This window comes from Nelumbo nucifera, chromosome 4, assembly GCF_055504915.1.
Source record: "Nelumbo nucifera cultivar China Antique chromosome 4, China Antique-T2T, whole genome shotgun sequence".
In the NCBI taxonomy this organism is placed as follows: domain Eukaryota; kingdom Viridiplantae; phylum Streptophyta; class Magnoliopsida; order Proteales; family Nelumbonaceae; genus Nelumbo; species Nelumbo nucifera.
Window position 1 is genome coordinate 13,535,854 of NC_142652.1, and position 23,727 is coordinate 13,559,580.

Below are 23,727 nucleotides of genomic sequence, written 5' to 3' on the forward strand. Positions count from 1 at the left end.
TTGCAATAGATCACATTCCTGGTATGTGCTGTAAATGGTTTGTATGCACCTCACTAAACCACCTCACTCTCAATTTATCATATATTATAGCTACTCTTCAGTATATATGATGTATGCATCCATCTAATACTTCACATTTATGAGGAAATCTAATTAGCTTAATGAGATGGGTGTTTGGCAGGCTGTGGAACCAATGATAACACCCCACGCCATTGATAGAATGCATGGGGCTCATAGTGAGAAATTAAATGATCGTAGGTCTCGTGTATTTTATTACTAACGTGAAGTTTTATCATTAGTTCTACAATCCATTGAACAGCTATTGTGTTCAATTAATCCTTTTTCATTCATGACACACTCAGTCTTTAGATATTATTTCTCAACTGCCCAACACTATTCTCTATACAACATTACTGACCTTACAATTATTTTATAGAACTTTTTCTTAGTATAAGTGGCATTTGCCGATCACATGAGACTCTTAATGCACCCCACAATTTATACTTTAATTGCATAGGTGGCATCTCCATAATCTCTCTCACTCATTATGAATTATTGAGCCAAAATAACAAAAGATGTCATATTGAATTGTCTTTTAGTCCTTATTAACAATCATGGTATTATATATATATATATATATATATACTTTAATTGCAAGTGGGATATTCAGCCATTTGAAATTGGCTTGCCAAAATAATATCATGCTTATGTTCGATTTGAACTAGAGACTTGAGTTTGAATTATATGTATGTATGTACAAAACAAATATTATACATGTAAACAATTATTTTTGAAACTCGAGCTCACGAACCTCTCACAAGCTAAGCTTCATTGGGCTCGAGCTTGGTTCAGAGCTCGATTTAGATCAAACCGAATCAAGCTTTTATGAACTGAGCTCAAACAACTTATAATAAGTTCAATTCATATAACCCCTACTTTCAAAGTATTCTATCTCAATTTACCTTCAAATGCATCACATGTTGTCCAACATATCTAATAGATTAATCATGTAATAATTCAAGATTGTTGGGTTAGAAGAGCAAATACTAGGAGAGTGATCATTACCATGGATATTAGGTACATTGCTTGGTTACGGAACATGGAACACTCATTAAGCAATCATTTGGGTGTGTGACGAGACGGGATATGCTCCTCACAAATGGGCGCCTCACACGCACATCCACCGTGTATTGGGAACATCTCCCATAAATATTTATTAATAAGTATGAAAGATGTTCCCAATGCATGGTAAGATGTGCGTGTGAGGCGCCAGTTGTGAGGAGCTGATCTGGTTTTGTGTGTGATATGTGTTGAAAGCATCTTGTGGATGGTTTTGAAACAAGACATCAAAATTTATTTCATATACCAAAATCTCATTAATTTGGTTGCACAAGAGTATGTTGGATGATTACTATATGTAATACAATGAATGATTGACTTTTTTTAAACGCATATTACGATTGAATTGAAGGGAAATGAGAGATCCATCATATGGATGGCCGAACCATGCAGGGTGGTTGGGCAAATTTTCAAAAAATTTCTTTATCTCTTCCGAGAATCGTATTACCTGATTTAGAAAAACTGCATTTTCAATGTCCGCTCTTGAAACAAACCGGACCAGATCTGTAACAAAAAAGATGGAGGGATATACCTAATACGGAATACACAAATGTAGCTCCCAACGTAGGTGTTCACGCCCAAAGAGGTCACCAAATCCTGCCTCCACTGAAGATGACACAGCTTAGGATGAAGTATGATCAGCAAAGCAGCTCTTCAACAAGAACTGCCATCCCTCAACAAGGATCACACAAGGGAGTGTGAGCATAACTTTATATTTGATTTTTCTAGCAAAAATCAAAATCAATATCAAATCTTGATCAGTCCAAGACTATGGAGATCGAACAGGGTAGGGCGGCAAGAACATAAGAAAGAACTGGGTTCTACAAAAGTGTTTAACAGAAGGAATTCACCCTCTATTTATAACCTATATGGATCAACTTCCTAACCCTACCAGGAAAGAGTTATTTGATCCAAATCTTTATTTGGATCTGAACTCTTAAGTGGATAAGACTTATCTTATCCTTGCTGATCCAGATCCATATCTAATATCAAATTCGCCCACTTTTAATTAATCTCATTAACACAGTTCGAAATAGGCTTTAGGTCCATCAAGTTATTAGGCTCACTTATCTTTTAATTTGTTGGCTAGCTTGGTTCTCTTTGTATAGCGTGGGACTCTAACATTAATCTCCACAAAAACCATATGGGTTCAGCCTAGCCTCCATTACAAGGCCTGGCCGAATTCACTACCAAACACCGTGAATCCCTGAGCCCATCAGTATGAGCACTTAGTAGGCTCAACATTTACACTAAATGATCATTGGTTCCATCCACCTTATGAAGGCCCAAGGACTATGGACTTAAGTGAGATTAGCCCATCAGGTAAAAACCCTAAGTGGTCTTACACTTAACCTCTCAGTCCATAATGATCAGACACTGCCCGACAAAAGAGGACCTCTCCCTCGACTATAAGGTACAATGTCACACTCTCTACTCAAGATGGATCCCGATAATTAAAACCTTTGCAAACATTTTTCATAAAAATATAATATATATATATATATTGCAAAACAAATCTCAAACAAGTTTAAAATCCACTACCGGCAATTTAGGTTTCCATTAGAGAGAGTGTTGTCCGCGATCATTCACTTTGTCCGACAAAGGGGTTGATTCTGCCACTATGATCACCCACTCAGGTAAATTCTCAGACTGCCCCAACATACCCAAGTTATGACCTCCGCTAAGGATCTCACTGATTGACATAACAAATACAGTCCAATCCAACACCTAGTGCAGTATCATAATCAAGTCTAAGGGTTAGGTGTAACTTTCCATTTTTTCCCATCTATCTCCAAGGTCTAAGGCACAACTAGAAATTGGTTTGGTTTAAAGTTTCAAGCAAACCCACACTACATGTGCTTCGGGTCTCACCCTGTCAGCTAAGACAAACCACCCTAACCGACTTGGCAGCACATTATCATCAACCTTGGCAGGATAAACCTCCATAAGTTTATCCAACGGCTATAAATATTCTAAACTAATACGAGTCTCATAAGTGTCCAGTTGAAGGATATTGCACAAAAACACACCAGATATAACATGAATCAATTATATACTTTATTCATTTACAATAAATGTCAAAATGTACATCAATCTGATTGGAGCTAAGGGCATACACTATCTAACATGAATTCATGTGATTTCAACCACACCTCATTAGGACTCAATAGATTCACACACACACACACACATTATAGGGACCACACCATGGAATGCCCCCAAATATTTAAAAAATAATGTGTTAACCATATCTCACATTTTTTTTACATTGAAATTTTGTAAAAATGTATACATCAAAAGTTGGTTTAAGTGCAAACATCTATTTAGACACAAAATTACAGTTAGCTTAGGGGGGATTAGCTTGGTACGGTTGGATTTGGTTTACTTTGAAGCCATTAATTTCACTATGTGAAAAAAAAAACACGTCGGGATATGTTGACCACACCGCCTTGTTGGCTACTTCATCCAACCACACGATGGGAAGAGGACAATTTTGTTATCAAGATTCACATCCAAACTCCCATAGTTGCACTGTTGATATGGGCAAATTTCTTAAACTACCCGTAAGGTTTAAGAAATTGACTAACTATACCCCTATTGTTTCAGTGTTGTCTTAAAGTACTCTTACTATTTATGACCATTGGGCAAATTTTTTAAACTACCCCTAAGGTTTAGGAAATTGACTAACTATATTCCTACTGTTTCAGTAATGTCTTAAAGTACTCTTATTGTTTCTGTTAATTGACTAAATATTCCTTATCGTTAGTGTTCATTAACAAAATGATTAAAAAGACTATTTTGCGCATCACTCAAAAAACCCATATTCATGGTTAAACGGAATACATCGTTGGTGATCTTCAAGCTTCATCGACAATTCAATTTTGCAACTCCTCACTCACTCACTCTCTCTCTCTTACCTTTTCTTTTTTTTGCTTCGCAACAAATTCTAATAAAAAAGCGACTACCATCCCAATGGTAGTAAGCATAGTTCAAGCTATTCGATAATGTCATCGTCATTGACCTTGTCGATCACCACTTAAGAAATCACTATGATTGGATTTGAGGGAGACGAAGAGAATTAATGGAGTTGGTTTACGTTTTCTTGGAAAGGAAGCCCTTTTTTCATAATCAATTATGGGTTTCATAAGCTCTTACGTCTGAACGCCACTGTACCATGAAAGTGAATCAAATAGGGCAGTAGCAATTTGAGATGCTAAAATTTGAAACTCAAAATAAGGCAACGACAAAGGAGTTTCAGAAGCTCCCACATTTTGTCTCCTTCTCTCTCAAAATGTCTCTTATTCCTCTCTCATTCCCTATTTCTCTTCTTCCCCTCTCTCAATCCCCTTCCTCCCCCTCTCTCTCTCTTGTTTTCTTTCTCTACTACTGCATCGTCTCCCCCTTTTCTTGTAACATATTGTACAAATCTCTTTCTTTCTCTCTCTCTCATTCCATCACTCTCTTTCTCTATCCCTCTTATCTCCCTCTCTTTATCCCCTTCTCTCTCTCTCTCTCTCTCTCTTGTTTTCTCTTTCTCTATCGTTGTAGTAGATTTGTATCGCATTCCCCCTTTTCTTCAATCAGTGGCAAATTTGTATATAACTATAGATCTCTTTCTTCTTATCTCATTTGTTATCTATCTTCCCCCTCTCGATCCCCTTCTTCTTCTTCTCCTCTCTCTCTCTCCCTCTCTGTCTCTCTTTCTCATTTTCCCATTCCCTATTGTTGCAACGGTATCGCATTCCCCCTTTCTTCGGTCAGCGACAAATCTATATCACTATGATCTTGCAAAGTTCACAACGACGACCAATGTTAGTTATAGGAGAGGAGATTGATATTCAGGTAATGACAAATGTGGGGCGTCGCTACAACCAATAGCTCTTTGGCTTATCCAGATCTTGGAGCCCACAGGAGTTCTTGGTCACCGCAACTTCAAGATCATGCCAAACTAACTAAAATAGAAAGTCCTAATTCAAATCTCTTGTGACCACAAGAGCTCTTGGTCACACCTAGATCTTGGAGAAGAGTCTTGGTGGAACTCACTTAGGGTTTCTTTGGTGAGCTAGGGATGGATTTATCTGAACCAATCCATAGTGAAACCAACTCAAATGACAAATGCCCGCTCCTTCTACTGCAACAACCCCGTTCTTCCGGGGAAGTAGTGGTAGAGAGAGAAAAAATAAGAGGGTAAGAGAGAGACCAAGGGAGAACCAAAGTAGGAAAGAGAGAGATCTAAAGTGTATTTTTGGTTTAAAAAATGGTCATGTGATGTCACATGTGATCGAAAGTGACAGGAAGTTAACGATAGGGGAGGTTTTAGACAATTGTCGAAAACAGTAGGAGTACTTTAAGTCAATACTAATACAATAGGGGTAGAGTTAGTCAATTTCCTAAACCTTAGGGGTAGTTTAAGAAATTTGCCATTTCTTCTATCATGTCAAAGTAAATAAATAAATCCTTTTGACAACGAGGTTATAGGAAATGCAAGGGCGGTTATAAGATTCTTCCATTTCTTCTTGTTAGGTAAATCTAGTTGTAATTGCTTTATGAGATAGCAATTATGTTTATTTTGTCCATCAGAGAGGAAAAAAAACTACACGAGTCATCTTGAAAGCATTGTCCTGATTGTATGGGTTAGCTACATAATTATATAAACATAACTATATTAATAGAAAATGTACATGTTTTTTTAATATGGCAATTTTAGATGGCGACGATGGTGATAATGACAATAATAATATGTGTTTAAAATATTTTACAAACTTTTATATTTCCATGTGCACAAAAATAATTATTATTTAGTACACATTTTGTTGTTTAATATAATGAATGCATGATATTAAAGATGTATTCAAATGGTTTTTACAAAATTTATGTTGTATTTTGTTGTGTTTTATCTTTTATATTTTTCACTGTTTAATTGTGATATCAGTGATTGAACAATATATACATCGATACACATATATGCAAAATAAAAATTATACATGTAACAATTATTTTTGAAGCTTGAACTCTCGAGCCTCATAAGCTAATCTTCATTGGGCTCGAGTTTGGCTCGAAGCTCGACTTTTATGAACTAATATCAAATAGTTTATGATAAGTTCAATTCATATACATCCCTGCTTTCAAGGCATCTCATATCGACTTACTTGCAAATGTATCACATGTTGTCCAATATATCTAATAGGTTAATCATGTAGTAATCCAAGATTGTTGGGTTAAAAGAGAAAATAACGAGGAAATGATCATTACCATGGACATTAGGTACATTGCTTGGTTATGAAAATATGGTACGCCCATTAAGCAATCATTTGGATGTGTGACATGTGTTGAAAGCATTCTGTAGATGGCTTTGAAATACAAGACATCAAAATTTATCTCATATACCAAAATCCCATTAATTGATTTGCACGAGAGTATGTTGGACAATTACTATATGTAATACAATGAATGATTGACCTTTTTTTGAAAGCGTGTCATGATTAAATCCATGTAATTTCAACCACACTTCAATAGGTCTCAATAGATTCACACACACACATTATAGGGACCACACCATGGAATGCCCCTAAATACTAAAAATAAAAGGTGTTAACCATACCTCACCCTTTTTTACATTTAAATTTTGTAAAAATGACCCAAATTTATATGTATCTTAGGGGAGTGAGCTTAATACAATTGGATTTGGTTTACTTTTAAGCCATTGATTTTACAATGTGAAAAAAACGTGTTATGATTGTTGACCACACCACATTGTTGGCCACATTTGTCCAATCACACAATAGAAACATGGCAATTTTGTTATCAAGATTCACATCCAAACTCTCATAGCTATACTATTGATTTCTTTTATTATATAAGGATAAATAAGGGAATCTTTTGACTAGGAGGTTATAGGAAATTCAATGGATGTTATAAGATTATTCCATTTTTTATTGCTATGTAAATCTAGTTGTAATCATTTTATGAGATAGCAATTGTGTTACTTTGTCCATTAGAGAGGAAATAAAACTACATGGCTCCAAATTATTATTTCAAGTTTTATGTGATTGTACATCTAACACTTTTATGCAAGGCCTAAAGTAAATCATGTTGAATACAACTACACTTGAATCAACTGGAAAATATTGTCCCAATTATGTGGGGCTGGCTACATAATTATATTACTAGCAAATGTACATATGGCAATATTAAACAATGATGATGGTGATGACGACGACAATAATGATATGTGTTCAAATTTTCTACAATTTTTTATATTTCTATGTGCATGAAAATAATTATTATTTATTACACATTCTTTTTTGTTTAATATGATGAATGCATAATATCTGGAATGTGCCCAAATGATTTTTTACAAAATTTATTTTGTATTTTTTTGTGTTTTATTTTCTATATTTTTCATTGCTTAATTACGATATCATGAGTTGGCCAATTTGGTTCAAATGGTTTGATTGCTTACTATTTATGCAGACAAATGAAATTTTTACATTTTGATTAATTAAAAAAAATGAGTTTATATTATTAAATATATCGGATATAGATCTCATCGTTAGATGTTATTGGTGGAAAGTAACAACAACAACAACAACAACAACAACAACAACAACAACAACAACAACAACAACAACAACAATAATAATAATAATAATAATAATAATAATAATAATAATAATAATAATAACAACAACAACAAAATTAATAACAACAATAACAATAATAACAATAACAACAACAACAATAGTCCAAATTACATTGTCTACATTCACATGTAGAGAGAGAGAGATACTATATTCAAAAATGAGGTATTTTAGTAAAAAAAAGAGGTTCCACAAGGTCATTTATACCCATTTTAGTCAAATGGGCATTCTACATTTTCTTGTTGTTTTATTTCACAAAATTTATTATTTGACAATAACATATTGGTTTGACTAACTTGATTAGATGGTTGAATTACTTACTCGTCACTTGGACGGAATAATGGTTTTGTTTTTGCATTTGTTTAAAAAACATGGGTTAAAAATATTGAATATAAATATAATTAATACAAGTTATTAGTAAAAAAATATTTCAAATATAGCAATGATAGAAATGAGAGTTAATACCTTAAATATAAAACTCCATGATAATGGACTAAACTAGGCGAAAAGTATCTAATTTTCAAACCTTACTGATTTTTTGAGTGCAAAATTGTATTCTGGAGGTTATTTTATGCTGAACTACTGAGTATTGAGTGGAGGAAGCATCGTACAATGCCAAAGGAGTTGGCCTATGCATAACTCTGGTTTGACTAGTTGGATGTTCATGTTTGCTTGGCTTCCATTCTAATACTTAGAACCAAGGTCATGAGAAATGCTATTGCCATGGAAGAAGATCCAACATTGTCATTGCGGACGAAAAATAAAACAAGGGAAAATACATGAGAAGGGTAGTTTTGATATTTTGTAATATTCAAAGTTGCACATGACTTTGCGTGTTATGGATAACTAACGGAATACTAACAGATGAACTTAGGTGTCTATTTCCGAGAGTTCAAGGTACTCAAATGTCACAATTGAAAGTTCAGGGTACCTATATGTTACTATCCCCAAAGTATAAGTTACCTATTTATAATTTATCCTATTTTTTAAAATAAAATTTGTTCAATGAAATTTTTTAAATAAAAATAAAACAAAAGAATTGGAATCATGTCCAAGGAATTCACGTCAGCTCCCCTACATGGAGGCACCCCACAAACGTCCCACAACACATTTCAACCACGTATTGGGAACATCTCCTAATAGTGGCTCATCATTTCACGTAATATGATCGGATAATGTTCCAAATACACAGCCGGGATGTGCTGTGGGACGATGTAGGGCACCTCATTGTGAGAGGCTAATTTGAACTCTTGTCAAAGATCGGGATGAGGGTTTATGTTTCTTTCCGATGGAAACCGGGGTCGAGGATAGGATAGGGAGTATGTCCCTCGCTTCGAACCCGAAAATTTGCGGGCCGGGCTTGCAAATGCAAAGCTTGGAAGTTGGAAACATCAACCGGGCATGTTTGGAACTGTTTACGTTTATTGAAAAAACAACGCCATATATACTGGTGGGATAAACGATTTTTGGCTCAAAAATCATTGTTTGGTATGTGCATTTATTAAAAAAATGCAAATAAACGTTTATGTATTTATTTGCATTGGTTTTTCGTGAATATAGCCGTTGGGGGAAATTTCTCGCTTCCTCCAATGCCTGGGCATTTCATGAAACGATGAGCTGACGTGTATTCGATGTGGCTTCTAACGTGTCGTCCAGAGGTGGTGATCCGGTGCAACCCGAATCTACCATTCTAAAGGTGGATATCTTCTTGCTCACTGGATGACCTAGATGCTAAAGCACCAAAGAGAAGTCTTTCGCCGCCTCAGAGGAGAACACCCAGTCCAGTGACGATAAGAGAGAGGGTTCTTCGCCGAAGGGAGGAGCAGCTGCCGCCGGTAAGAAGGTCTTCGTTTTCTCCCTATTTTCTCTATGATTTCTCTTTGCAATTCAGATTTCTGAGGTTGATTGCAGTCCAGCTATCTTAAAATTCTGGTCACAATGCAAACTATACTGATTATGTGCCATATACATTAAAGCTGTGAAACTTCATATGAACTTTCCCTCATCTATTTCTCTTATTTTAAGAAGTTAATAGTCATTCTAATAAAATAACCAATTTGCATAAATGGGTAAAACAAAAGTTGCCTGTAAAGCAATCCGAAGTCTGTAACTAACACAACAAATAACTCTCTTAGGGGTGGGGGAAGAACAAGAACAAGACTAAGGCTTCTAAATTTGGTTTTAGCATACCTTGGCCTAAGGCAGCAAGGCATACTAACTTATAAACCTTGGCTTGATACCTAGGTTGTTCTTTTATTCCATCTTATCTTATGAAATAAAAATCATAAAAATATGGAACCTGTCTAGTAGTGTAGACTTTTTTTGAGTTTAACTATGTACGGAAAGGAAAACTGAATAGATTTCACAATGATGTAGGCTTATATACAAAAACTTATATGACTTGTTACTAACATTGCAAACTTGTTAGTATGGAATATATAAGGATCTTGTGCTTTTATTTTTATTAATTTTATTGGATGCAATTGAGAGAGAGAGAGTAGTAAATTGGGATGTGAAATTTACTTAAATTTGGGCTTTGGCTGGCCCAAGCCAAGCCCAAATTGATCTACCTTGTCAATGGTATATTTGTTATTCAAAAGAAAAAAGATAAGTGGTCCGATAAAATGTTGGAAAGAAGATATATATATAGAGAGAGAGTCAAAGTGAAAGTGTCGTATATTCACCTTTCGTTGGATGTGGATTATATCATATATTAGCCATTGGATCTGAAAATCAGTCTTTAAATTGAAGCATATGTAATTTAGACAGTTGGATTGACTAATGTATCCCATACACCACAATAAAAGTATCACATTGAAATATTCATATGGCTTTTTTTTGAAACACCCTACCAACAGCATGAAATGAAAAAACATTTATTATTGCCGAAGTGTAAAGGGACGTTTATTGAAACGCCCAAATTAAAATTAACCAAACAACAAAGTGGAAAACGTTTAAAATAGGCGTTTACTAGATAAACGTTTTTCTGATAAACGCCCACCCAATAATCACAAACGGAATCAAACACATAGTTAACCAACCATACTAAAGAGACCCGGTTCATGACCTGGTTCCGCAGTTCCGCCACCGCCATCGCCAAGAATCCCATTTACTAAACCGGTAAACCCTAACTAAAGACGAGAATCTATCTACTACGCGATTGCCGCCAACTTCTCGTATTTACGAAACTCGACGATGCTTAACCAAGCAAAGACATCTTCCAAAACCGTAGTTTCAAGACACCGGAGAGAAGAACTACGCTCTCATTCTCTCTTTCATCATTGACGAGTTGTATCAAGGATTTGCATAAAAAGGCAACTGTAACTCTTTGTTGAGTATAGTATCCTCTCTAGCAACTGGATTGTGAGTGAATCTTGTGGTAGAATTAAAAGGGAAGGAAGAAGAAAGAGGTAATTAGAATAGGAACTGAAAGGACATTTAGAATGCGCATCACAAGATTTCTGGACGGGATGGTTGTGGATCCACGAGTTGTTCATTGAAAGCCAAGGAGACAAATTACTCCATAGAAGCGAAATTGTTTTTTTTTTTTTTGAATTTTTTTGTCACGCTGAACTGAACTTGGTGATTAAATTTATATCATCCCTCGCTTGCATTTCGTCATCAGAGAAGGCGATCGAAGTGAGTTTCTTCCATTGAAAATCTAGCTCCTGTTAAGTCTAATATCGAGTAATTTGTTCGCATGGGTAAAACCCTACTCTGCTGCAAGTTTGTTTCCTTGGGTTTTATTTGTTCCACTCAATGGAGCTGTGTTCGGGAGTTTTTGCCTTAAGAAATTACAGTTCTACAGGTGGTTTGGCTTTTGAAGGATGCTCTTATTATAATATGATAAACGTTGTTTAGGATCTTAATCATCATAAACTACGGCGAACGATTGGCTCCCTCTAAAATTATTGTATTTCATTCGTTAGTCGATATTTTTTTCGATCCAATTTATTTTGCTGGTATTACTTCAGCACAGAAGATATGGCACGTTCTAAGCCGTCCTCGTCTAAGAAGCAACCGAAGAGAGGCGTGGACTTCAAAGTAATTTCCTGCTCAATTCTGTTCATTTAGCAAGGCATTAAGACATTATATTCATATTTGTTCCTGTAAATTTGTGCAGAAAATAAAACGGAAGATTGGTCGGAAACTACCACCGCCCAAGAATGCTACCAATACTGAAATCAAATCTAAAGGTACGTTGATCCCCAGTTTGAGGACGTTGTTTTTGCACTCGAAGTGATTATGTCTGGATGAACCATTTCTTAATATTGTAACTTTCCACGTTATCTGGCCTGATAACAAATGTTTTTATTGGACTCATGTGGAATGAGCAGCAATTATTCTTCCCGAACAAAGTGTGGCATCGGAGAGGGCAGGTTTAGCTGTGAGTAAAAAAGGGTTGACGTTAAAGGAATTACTTCAGCAAACATCCCATCATAATGCCAAAGTTCGCAGAGGTATTTATCATTGCCCCTAATCTTTACTTATGGCAGTGTAAAGGGAAACTTATTTACATTTATTGGTTTCTATTTTTGTTTAAGTTGTTAGGGAGGTAATGAAGTGATAGAATTGTTTATACAAACCATCAGTTACACAAATACATACATTTTCTCAAAAATAGTACACTTGACACTTGTATTGAGATGAGGTCCAAAACACCATTCTTGTGATTGTTGCAAGATACCGTGGTTTGGTTTTCTATACTTTGTGATTGAATCTCATAGAAGGTGGGCCCTTTCCTTTCCCTCTCAAGTTGATGGGTCTCAAATTCCAAAGGATTTAATGGAATGTGACAAGATGATCTCAGAAGATATAGAGGAAATTCTTGCATCCTCTCCCGTGTTCTTATCTGTAGGCCTCCCTTGTGAAAGATGAGGTGAGGCTGCAGTTTGATGGAAGCACATCAGACAATTCTCATAAAACCCGTTGGATGCTGGTATAGCTGGAGCTATTTTAGGTCAGGACTTGGGAGGGAGCCATTATTTGGATGTAAGGCTGATTGGGATGTTGATTCCACAAAAAAGCCAAGGTCATGTCTGTCCTTATAATGTTGCAGATGACCAGGCAGAAATACTTATTTTAGTTGTTCATCAGGGAGACTAGGTCAATGCCATTGGATGGAGCAAAATATGGGAGAAGGTCCATGGAGACTTGCTAATTTCTTAAAAAAACAAGGAAAAGACAACTCATTAGCTCAGAAGTCAGAACAGCTGGGTTTCAAGGAATTTCACTTCTATGGCTAATGGGCTTGCTGAATTGAGTTATAAAGGCTTCTGTGTATGGTTGCAGCTTCTTTCCTTCACAGTTTTAGCAATGCCATCAAACTTAGACTCGATGCAAAACCGTTTTGGTTACCCAGTCACCAGTTGAATGGTTCAACTGTTTAACTTGCTATGCAAAAAAGGCATATAGTTCCTGGTTATCTTTTAAAGATAGTTTAATCAGTGATTTAAAAGGCACGCCTCAGGCGCACAGGCGAGGCACACTTCAGGGTATGCGCCTCGCCTAGGTCTTAGGCGCAGCCCTTTCTTTTTTGCTTTTTTTTTGAACATAATGGCTGGGTCGAGGGCTCTGCCCCCGGACCCCTGTGCCATGCTCCTCCAAGAACCCCCAGTTTGGTAATATTGTTCATTCATTCATCCTAATAAAATGTCTTCTTAAAAAGCAAATAAAACTAAAATCATTATTTTTTTGTGTTAAAACTAAGAATTTAAGACCTAACATGGGCTTGTTTGGGCTTGCCTCGAGGGGCATGGCACAAAGCTGGCTCGTAGAATCAGGAATGTAATATGTTTTACATTACATTAGCTATATGAAGTACTGCAATTGAGTGAAAAAAGAAATTAGAGGTTTTACATGCTTGAAAGTGTTTTATATGTTTGATTTTATTTTTAAATTCTCATTTGAATATGCTCTACATCTTATGTTTATGTATTTTAATTTTAGATAATAGGTTTTTTAAAACATTATTTTAAAATTTTACTTCATATTTTTATTAATATTATTTTTAATATTTTTACTTTTTTTGATTTTTTTTGGCATTTTTTTGAATATTTTGACTTATTTTTATTTTTTTTTAAATTTTTTGTGCCTTGCATAAAAAAGGCACGTGCCTCGCCTTGCGCCCTGCACCTCAGGTGCAAATTGACCCCTGCGCCTTTTTTGCGCCTTGCGCTTTTAAAACACTGAGTTTAATCAACATAAGCTTAAAACAATAAATGTTATGGTCTAAGAACCAAATAACTTAAAGAGCATTTTGGGTGCAGTTTCCTGGTTAAATTGAAAAATGTCCACGATGGGTTTGAATGGGTGTTAACAAATGTTTATGGTTCCAATTGGTACAGAGAAAGAAACCTAATGTGGGAAGAGTTGGTTGATATCAGGGGCTTATGGGAAGGGCCCTGGTTTATTGGCGGTGATTTTAATGTGGTAAGATTTGCAGAAGAAATGAACATACTAGGCAGAGAGTAACAACCAGCATGATGAAATTCAATGTTTTTATTGATACTTTTGACTTGAGAGACATACCTCTGGGGTAATCTAGATTTACTTGGTCCATCCTTCAAGCTAATCCGATCTGTTCTAAATTGGACAGATTCTTGGTCTTAGTTGATTGTGAAGAGCATTGGAGTGGTTTATTAGGGAGAACTTTGCCTAGACTTACCTTTGAGTCTTTGACCATTGGCTGATTTGTGTCTTTCAACAAGGAGTGGTTGGTGGCCCTACCCCTATTAGGTTTGAGAACATGTGGCTAACACTTCTTGTATTCAAACAAAGAGTGAAGGAATGGTGGAGTGAACAACAATTGAGGATGGAATGGGAGGGGCAGAAATTTATGAAGAAGTTACAGAGGTTGAAGGCAAAAGTAAAAGAATGGACTAAGCTGATTTTTGGTAGACTAGAAGAGAAGGACACAATTCTAATTCTACAAATTGAGGACATAGATAGAAGGGAATTAGAAGGGCCTTTTGAGAGAGGAAGACATAACTCATAAGATTAATGTTTCAGTTGAAGAAGGAACTCCAAGAAACTCTATTAAGGGAGGAAATAATTTGGAAGAAATGGAATAGGGAGGGAGATGGTAATGCTAAGTATTTTCATGCAATTGCAAATGGTAGAAGAAGGAAAAATATTATCTCTTGTTTTGAAATTGAGGGTAGAGAAGCCACCGATCAAGCTGAGATAGCTAAGGCCTTTGTGGATCACTTTAAATCAATTTATTTAAGGCCTCTGAGAGAAAGATGAACAGTTGAAGGGTTGAATTGGGAAACTATTGATGCCTTCTAGAACCAACTTTTAGAAAAAGAGGTTTGAGGAAGATGAGATTAAGGAAGCAATATTTGCCATGGTTAGATCCAAGGCTCTGGGCCCGGATAGTTTCACAATGGCTTTTTATCAAGATTGTTGGGAGATTATTAAGCCATATCTTCTTAGAGTGTTTAAAGAGTTCCATAGGAAGGGTATAATTAATCCATGAATGAATTCAACCTTTATCACCTTGGTGCCAAAAAAGGCCAGTGCAGATCATCCGAGGGATTTCAGGCCAATCAACTTGGTTACTAGCATTTATAAAATAATCACCGAGGTGTTATCTCTGAGGATCAAGCAAGTTCTTACTTCGATCATCTCTCATTACCAAGGGGCTTTTATTTAGGATTAACATATTGTGGACCAAATTCTTATTGCTAATTAATGTGTGGAGGCCCAGAGAAGAGCTAAGAAAAATGGGGTGGCCATTAAGTTGGATCTGGAGAAAGCTTATGATTTGGCAGATTGGGAGTTTTTAATTAGTATTATGAGGACCTATGGGTTTGGAGATTTGTGGTGCAAGTGGATCAAAGGCTGCCTACAAACTAGTCATTTTTCAGTGGTTGTGAACGAGTCAGTGAAGGCCTGGAGGGTTTTTTGAAGCCATTAGAGGGCTTAGACTGGGAGAGCCCCTCTCTCCCTTTCTTTTCCTTTTGGTGGTAGAGGTTCTGATTAGATTGAGTTTTAAGGCTAGCCAGTTGCATCTCTTTAAAGGTTAGGAGGTTGGAAGGAATAGTGTGGTGGTATCCCATCTCCAGTTTGTAGATGACATTTGGATCTTTTGTGAGGGGGAAAATACAAATGGGATTGAAGTCTTAAAGCTAGTGGTTAGCCGCTTTGGAAGAATGTTTAACTTAATAATCAATTAGAATAAGAGTGTGGTGGTGGGTATAAATGTTATTGAAGAGGAGTTGGGCTCATTTGCAGAGATCTTGGGGTGTGAGAGAGGTGTGTGGCCCTTAAAATATTTAGGCTTACCTCTTGGTGGCAATCCGAGGTCTGTTAGCTTTTGGAACCCTGTGGTGGAGAGAATTGAGAAAAGGCTTGCTGGTTGGAAAAAGGAATTACATCTCTTTATGGGGGAGAATTACTTTGATCAAATCCACCTTGGGAATAAAAAAATTGATGAGAGACTTCTTGTGAGAGCTTGGAGATAGAAAAAAGATCATTTGGTTAGGTGGGAGAAGGTGGTCAAATGGAAGGAAGAGGGTAGGTTGGGTCTGGGAAACATTAGGAAGAAAAGCACTGCGCTTCCCCCCAGACAATGACAGATTGTGGCATAAAGTGGTTTCAAGTATTAAATACAATCTTGTGTCTAATTTCTTTGGGTTGTCTTCTTCCCCCAGGGAAGGTTGGAACTTGGGGCTCGTGAGAAACCTGAGAGGATTTGAAATCCCTTTGTGTCTAACCTTTTGAATATCTTGAACAACTTGGTTTTTGATGAGCCCAGGGAAGATAGACGTGTGTGGAATCTCAGTCCCTCTGGGACATTCACTTGTAAATCCTTTTTCTCTTCACTAGTAGCCTCTACTCCTTTCCATTCCTTCCTTGTTAAAGAAGTCTGGTGTGCCCATGTCCCCCCAAAAGTTAGTGCATTCTGCTGGGAAGCTTATCATGAAAGCATCAGCATGGGTGATTTGTTGCAAAAGAAAATACTAAATTGGTGCTTGTCTCCCAATTGTTGCATTTTGTGTAATGTAGGCCAAACAACATTTAAAAGAAAATTATTTCATGATTTGTTGACTAGATTTTGCTTCCACTAATTGGTTTGTACCCTTGTACTAACTGAAGAGTCTATGATGCTGAGACAAAGTGTTTTTCTGTTTGATCAAGATGCGTTGACTGGTATTAGGGATTTGGTGCTTAAATACCCAGCAGAGCTGACATTACACAAACTTGCCATAATAGAGAAGCTGCGTGAACGCATTAGTGATGAGGACAAAGTTGTCCGCGAGACACTCTATCAGCTCCTGAAATTAGTGATTTTCCCTGCATTGAAAAAGGTAACATGCAACATCTTTTCTTCCATAAGTATTTATACAAAAGTTTATGTTCCATAGAGGACAAACTTATTGATCTCCGATGCTGGGGAGTACATTGACTATCCCTAATTGAGATTTGAATGGATAATTTTGAAATTGGCCATTGTATTTTTTTTCCTTTTGAATGGCGGAATCAACATATCATTATGGTGATTGGTGAATCACTTGGCTCTTCAAAAGTGAAATGGTAATGACCTTGAATATCTATTACTTGGATAAGGAGATAGCAAATGGATTAGTTGGCTGTCTTGGCAGATCAGGTTAACATATGGAAGCATTATATTTGGGGACTGCAATCCTTTGGGGAGGAATGAACTTTTATGATGATGTAACTGATTGATTCAAGGGAAATCCCTTCTGGTAGATTGGTTATGGTCTGGTTTCTCTCTTTTTTTCCCCTCTGTTCTCTTTTTACTCTTTCTCATTTGTTTTTATTTTTTAATGAAAAAGGTTTTCACTGATAATAAAAGAGCTTTAATGCTTATCATGTTATAAATAAAAAAATTCTTTAAGGCTCATTGGCATAATAAGAAAGAAAAAAGATGCTTTATGACTCATTGAAATATTTTAAGCACATGGTTTTCCAATGTCGCAGTGAGTGAATGACTATGAATGAGTTCTCTTACAGGGTGCAACCATGCAAGATTTGTATACAAGTGGCATATCTGTACTTCTGGTGAACATGCACCACACAGTACTCTTACATTCAGTAGGTCAGGCACCAATTATCTATGTCAAAAGGATGTACAGATAAAAAAGGTTTTAAGCCTGTTAAGCTTAACTTATAAGATTGATCTTTGTTGCAGCAGAATGCCTTGGGGTCACTGAAATGGGACTGTTCTCCCCTATCTGTTCACTGTAGGCTGAATATAGTGTACATTTCCATCAAAGGGTAGCACAGTAATTTTATAATCAGAAGGATGCATATAGATAAAAAGGTTTTAATTTGTCAGTCACAACTTCCAGGGTTGATTTATGTTGCAGCTGGCTACCTAGCACATATAAATCATGCATTGGATTTCTGGGTAGATCAAATGATCCAACTTCAAAGAAATGTTTATGATTGTTCTGGAAGAAGTAGAACAAAATGTTCAACCAGAAGCAGGACCCTTTCCAGTTTCAAAATGTGAATGGCTGAAACTATAGTTAAAAAACTGTATTTTTTGATAGTCAACAATAATGGATTTTATTTGTGAGCAAAAGAATCCTCTCCACAAGAGTGGAGGTAATGTACAATATACAGACAGCTTGACCAACATTCCATTTTTACATACATGGCAAGTACAGCAAAGGTTTGCAAAAGCCCCATCTGGGCCTGGGCTATCCCATTCCAGGCTTCCCATATTAACTCCTGCCTTAATCAAACTATTAAAATCTAGGTTGAAAACTTTTCAAGCAGTTTTTTCTTTTCTCAGTTCCTTTTTTGATGTTTTATTATTTTTATTTTTATTAGTCTATTTATGACATGATGTTGATGTCACAGTTGAACCAATTGAGATAAGTTGAACTGGATGCCTTTCCATTTTGATGCCTGGTTTGGTTTTCAAACTGTTGATTGAAAAGGGATCTGCATCTCTATCTGTTCTCCTATAGGCTGAATAAGAATATAGAATGTGTGACTTAATATTTTGTTGGAGCTGGGAATAACATGCACTCATATGCGTGTGCAACCAAATTGGTTTGAGTCTTGGAGGACTTGCAGGTCAAGTCAAGGAAAGTCCCTGATTAAAATTGCTAGGTTTAAAAAAGTTCAAAGTATCGATACGATATGCCCTGTATCGGGCGTATCGTATCGTATCGTATCTTTTGGGGTTTGAAACGCCTGTTTACAGGTATTTCGGGACCCCACTCTTTTTTAATAAAAAATATGTTAAAATATCTTCCCAAAAACCAAAATTTGAAAAAAAAAACTAAAAAAAAAGCCATTTCCGCTTGTATCTAAGTACCGATACACCTCTGCCGATACAGAGGCATATCGTTACTTTGAACCATGGGTTTAATTTCACTATAGTTGGGGGCTATTTTTGATGTTGATATATGATTTTTTTCCTAATCTAAATTCATGCCATCTTGGGAGCCAATTGGTTTGTCACTTCATCTCAATGCCTTGTTTCTTACAGGAGTAACAAATGCAATGTCCTCTCTCTCAGCATTCTTTAAAATTTGTTTTTCTTTTCCTTTTTCCTTTTGTAAAACTAACATTTTTGCCCATACTAATTGCTTCTTATCGTTTTCTTCATTCTAGGATGTTCCAGGATCCTTAATCTCATTGATGATGGCCTATATATTTAATGGAATGACACATTTAGCAACTGATATACGGTTGATGGCTTTCAAATTTTTTGATCTTGTTGTCCAGCATTATCCATCTTCATTTTTCATGTATGCTGAAAAGGTACACACGTCATTCCCATAGTATTTTATGGAAATTTGTTACTTGTTAGTGTACTATGTGCAAGTCTGATAGAGGCTTCTTTGTGCAACATAAATAAATAAATAAAAGCCAAATGTTAGGTCCATATCCAGTCTACTTCTTTCTCCCAAGACCCAGATAGCTGGGATCAACACTGGGTAATGGCCTTTGCTTGTTTGTTTGTTTGTTTGTTTTGTTTGCTTGTTTTGTTTGTTTGTTTTGTTTGTTTGTTTTGTTTTTTCGTTTTTTTTTTGTAGAGTAAAAAGAGACAGTTCATTAAAAAAAAGAAAGAAATACAATCCAAGAGGCGACAAGTTGGCACCTCACCATACAAACAACTGAAACAGAAAAACTACAGGAATGACATCTGAATTTCAAGTACTTCCAAAAATTTTCCCTCAAATCTGATTTACTAAGTTGGGCAAAATCTGGAAGCACCCAACCCAATCGGCCACTTTCTTCCCAACCACAGTCACCAATGATTTGATGTTCTTAGACTAGTCTTCGAATAGCCTTCTATTTCTTTCGTTCCAGAGGGTCCAGAATACAGCAAAAGGGATACAGCTCCATATTATCTTTGATAGGAAACAGTAACTTTCACTAAGCTTGGAAATTATAGAATTACAATTGTCACCTTCTTAAATAAGGTGACCCCTCATAACATAATCAAATTACAAATTACAAACATGCCCAAAATAAAGTCTCCCTATTAACCATTCCTTGCTTTGTTAAAACATCAACCAAACCGTGTGCTAACCCAATTAAACTGTGCTCCAAGCTCCCTTGTCAAGTTTATTATTTCCCTTACATGGTGTCTAAACCAAGTGCCCAAATTATTTGTTTGCATCCAGCCTACGACCAATTTTGAATCCCCCTCCACTTCTAAATGTTAAAATCCCAATTGTTTAGTCAATCTGAGCCCTTGAAAGAGTGCTATTACTTCTGCCCTTAGTGAGCCACCCACTTCTATTGGGTCAGAGAAAAGGGCGAAGGTTCTTCCTTCCACATCTCTAAACACACCCCCAATTCCAGAAGGACCAGGATTGCCTATAGAGCTGCCGTCAAAGTTCAATTTCACAGAATGCTGTAAAGGAGGGGTCCAGTCCTCAAGTATGGTAGGAGGAGTGGAGAAACCTGCTACTATGTTCCATTCTCTGAGCAAATGATCTATAGAGAAATCCTTGAAGAGGTCCATAGTTTTCAGCCAATGTATGGCCTTGAAGGTGATGCCTTCTATAAGTTGAAGCAATGTTTTTTCTTGCCCTTGGAAAATCCTTTTTTTTTTGAGAAGGTAAATTATCATTGTATTAGAATGAATAAACAATGTACAGCAAGATGATGTACTATGGAAACAAAAAAAACTGTTCTCTCTAACCTTGATCCCCACCTTGCTTTACAAAAAGATTATCCTGTACAAAAAAGGATTCAAAACCTACATCCTTAAACAATCTGTGACCAGACAACCAAGAGAACATCTTCCCCACAATTTTCTGAAAAATGGAATCAGCAGAACTTATCTTGCTCTTGAAGATCCGTGCATTTCTTTCTGGTGAAAGACACCAGAATACCACTGCTGGGGTTATATTCCAGATTAATTTTCCTCTTTTATTCAGTCCTTCCTCCCTCCAACCCTTTACAAAGTCCTCTACTGGTCCTGGGCAGCAGCTTTGTACTCCTGTTATTTCTCTCTGCCCAAACTTCCCAAATAATGTCTGCTCTCATTGTTCTCCACATCACCCTTCCTTTCTTCTTTGGTTGTTGGAAGAAACTAGAGTTAAAAAGATTCACCACACTTGAGGGAGGAGTCCACTTACAATCAAAGAGAGAAGAGAACCATTCCCAGATATGAGTTACAAAAGGACAGGAGATTAATAGATGATTCACTGTCTCACCAGATGCAATTTCTTTGTTCCCTCTACCCCTTCCCACAAAAAATCTCTCTGAAGTTTCTCAAAGTTTTTCAGCCACCTTTACTGGAATCTTCAAAAAAGAGAGGTAATAAATTTGTATAAACGTGACAGAACACTTCTAATCAAAGTGATTCTGCCCCCCAATGAGAGGTATTTTGCTTTCCAGCTCTCCAACCTCTTCTCCATCCTCTCAACAATTGGCCTCCAAATCCCAACTGCAGAAGCTTTAGATCCCACTGGCAAACCCAAATAAAGGAAATGCAACCTTCCAGCTTGGCATTCAAACACCATAGCAAAATGATCCAACTCCTCCCTCCTTACAAACCCCACCCCAATCAACATACTCTTGGCCAGATTTACTTTCAAACCTGTTAGCATTTCAAAATTAGCCAGTATAGCCTAAGGTTCAGCACCTGGTCCACTGAGGCATCCAGGAAAATAAGGGTGTCATCAGTGTACTGAAGATGAGAAATATAGAGATGGCTATATTTTATCTGCCTTGCCATTGTTGATGCCAGAGTCTTGGTGGGACTGGGTATTGGCTTAGATCCTTGTTTCATTTTCTGGCTTGCTAGTTATGTGTTTAGTAATCTAAATCTTTTGAAGGTTCATATATGTCTATTTTCTTATGGTGAATGGAGTTAATTTAATTTATTGGTTTTGCATCAATGTTTCATTTTCTTTTTATTTTTGGTGTATGCTTTTTGACAAATTTCTTTAATTGTTCTTCATTCAACAGGTTCTCCAGAATTATGAGGATATTTTACGTAAGAACCATATCTATTTACAGGACAGGAGCAAGCTCAAGAATGCTCTTGTTGGGTTGGTTCGTTGCTTATCACTGTTACCATGTAATAGGAGAACTGTGGATCCATCATATGGAAAAGTACCTCCTACTAAATCTGCTTCTGAATAAATAAATTTATTATCATTCATAAAAAAAAGTACCTCCTACTAACGATGAAAACTAACTACTACTTTCTGGGTTGCACAATAATCTTTTTCCTTTGTTCTTTTTGTTGTTTTGAGAATGCCATTTTTTTTTTCTTTTCTCATTTGCAAATTGATATTCTAGAACATCTGGGTGCTCAGGTTGATTGTATTACTTGTGAGTGGCACTTTGGAATTCATATCCTTTTTATTGGCCTTTGTGTTAGTCAATGGTTTTTCTCTTTCCCCTTACAAAGACAAGCATGTATCCTGATGTGTTTCTTTCTCAGAATATGGTCTTTTCTTGGGATGTAGGATTGTGGAGAGGCCTAAGAGAAACTCTTGATGTCATTCGCCTGGCATTTCTTTGATAAGTCCAAATCTGAATATCTGATTGTAGAATTTGATCAAAGAATCCTATTGTTTCTTGTTGAGCAGTACCTCTTAAGACGTGTTTTTTTGGAGGTAAACAGTTGACAATGAATACTTCTGAGACCCTTAAAAGGAGAAGATTTAACTGGCATTTGGCTCATCTTGTACATATGTATTTCGTATTTGAGAAATTTTCTTTTCACCATTTGGATGTAGTTGGACTCCTTCGAGGATGTAGGAAGTCTTTGTAAGGCCTCTTTCTTCTCTTCACCTAAGAAGGGAAGTTATTGTAGAAGTGCACATGGGCTGCAATTTTGTGGAAAGTTTGGGAGGAGATGAATGCTATAACATTTAAAGACAAGCCCCGAACTAAAGGAATATCATTGAAAACATCTCTATGAAGGAGGCACATTGGGTAAAAATTGTGAGCATCTTTGCCCCATTTCTATAGATGATGCTAGGACCAGCACACCCTCAAATTTGTCCCCTCCAGCCCCTATCCTCATCAAACAAAATTTTGATGGCTGATACTTGGGCAACCCTGGATTTTCAGGCATAGGTGCAGTTTTTATAAACAGTGAAGGATATATCCTAGTAATTGATTGTTTTTTTTTTTAATTTTTTATGCATCATAACTCTTTTTTCTGGACCAATAGGTCATGGAGACTCAACAGGGTTTGAATTGTTAGTAGTGTAGCATGGACTAAAACCTGCTAAAACTCTTAATTACTAAGATGTTGTGGTGGAAAGGGACTTGTCAATAGTTGTAGATTCGCTTAAAAGCAGCAGTACTGGTTCTTTGACTTACAAATACATTATGAAAGAAAACAACTGGTTAGGGAATTGCTTATTACATTCAAATCCCTAGGAGATGAACTAACTAGTTGCAGCTAGCCCAATATTAAAAAGAGGTGCTTGGCATAACTCTGATTGTACTTTTTTTTTTATTTTCTTTAATAAAGATTCTGATCACTAATATAAAAATAATT

At 36.4% G+C, this 23,727-nt stretch overlaps 1 protein-coding gene across 6 annotated transcripts in view; it reads left to right on the forward strand.

Moving 5' to 3' along the window:
• Positions 1 to 10,850: 10,850 nt before the first annotated feature.
• The window catches only part of LOC104607981 (ARM repeat superfamily protein), a 49,375-nt gene continuing 36,498 nt past the window's right edge, over positions 10,851 to 23,727 (forward strand). For 3 of the 6 annotated variants that reach the window (XM_010273788.3, XM_019199538.2, XM_010273791.3), the window contains exons 1-6: positions 10,851 to 11,804; positions 11,884 to 11,956; positions 12,098 to 12,220; positions 16,905 to 17,074; positions 19,359 to 19,508; positions 22,176 to 22,322. In XM_010273788.3, the coding sequence (XP_010272090.1) occupies positions 11,745 to 11,804; positions 11,884 to 11,956; positions 12,098 to 12,220; positions 16,905 to 17,074; positions 19,359 to 19,508; positions 22,176 to 22,322 (723 nt within the window). In that variant the 5' untranslated portion in view covers positions 10,851 to 11,744. Of the gene's footprint in view, positions 11,805 to 11,883; positions 11,957 to 12,097; positions 12,221 to 16,904; positions 17,075 to 19,358; positions 19,509 to 22,175; positions 22,323 to 23,727 lie in introns of those variants that run through there. The other 3 variants (XM_010273789.3, XM_010273790.3, XM_088886314.1) reach the window with 3 other exon arrangements.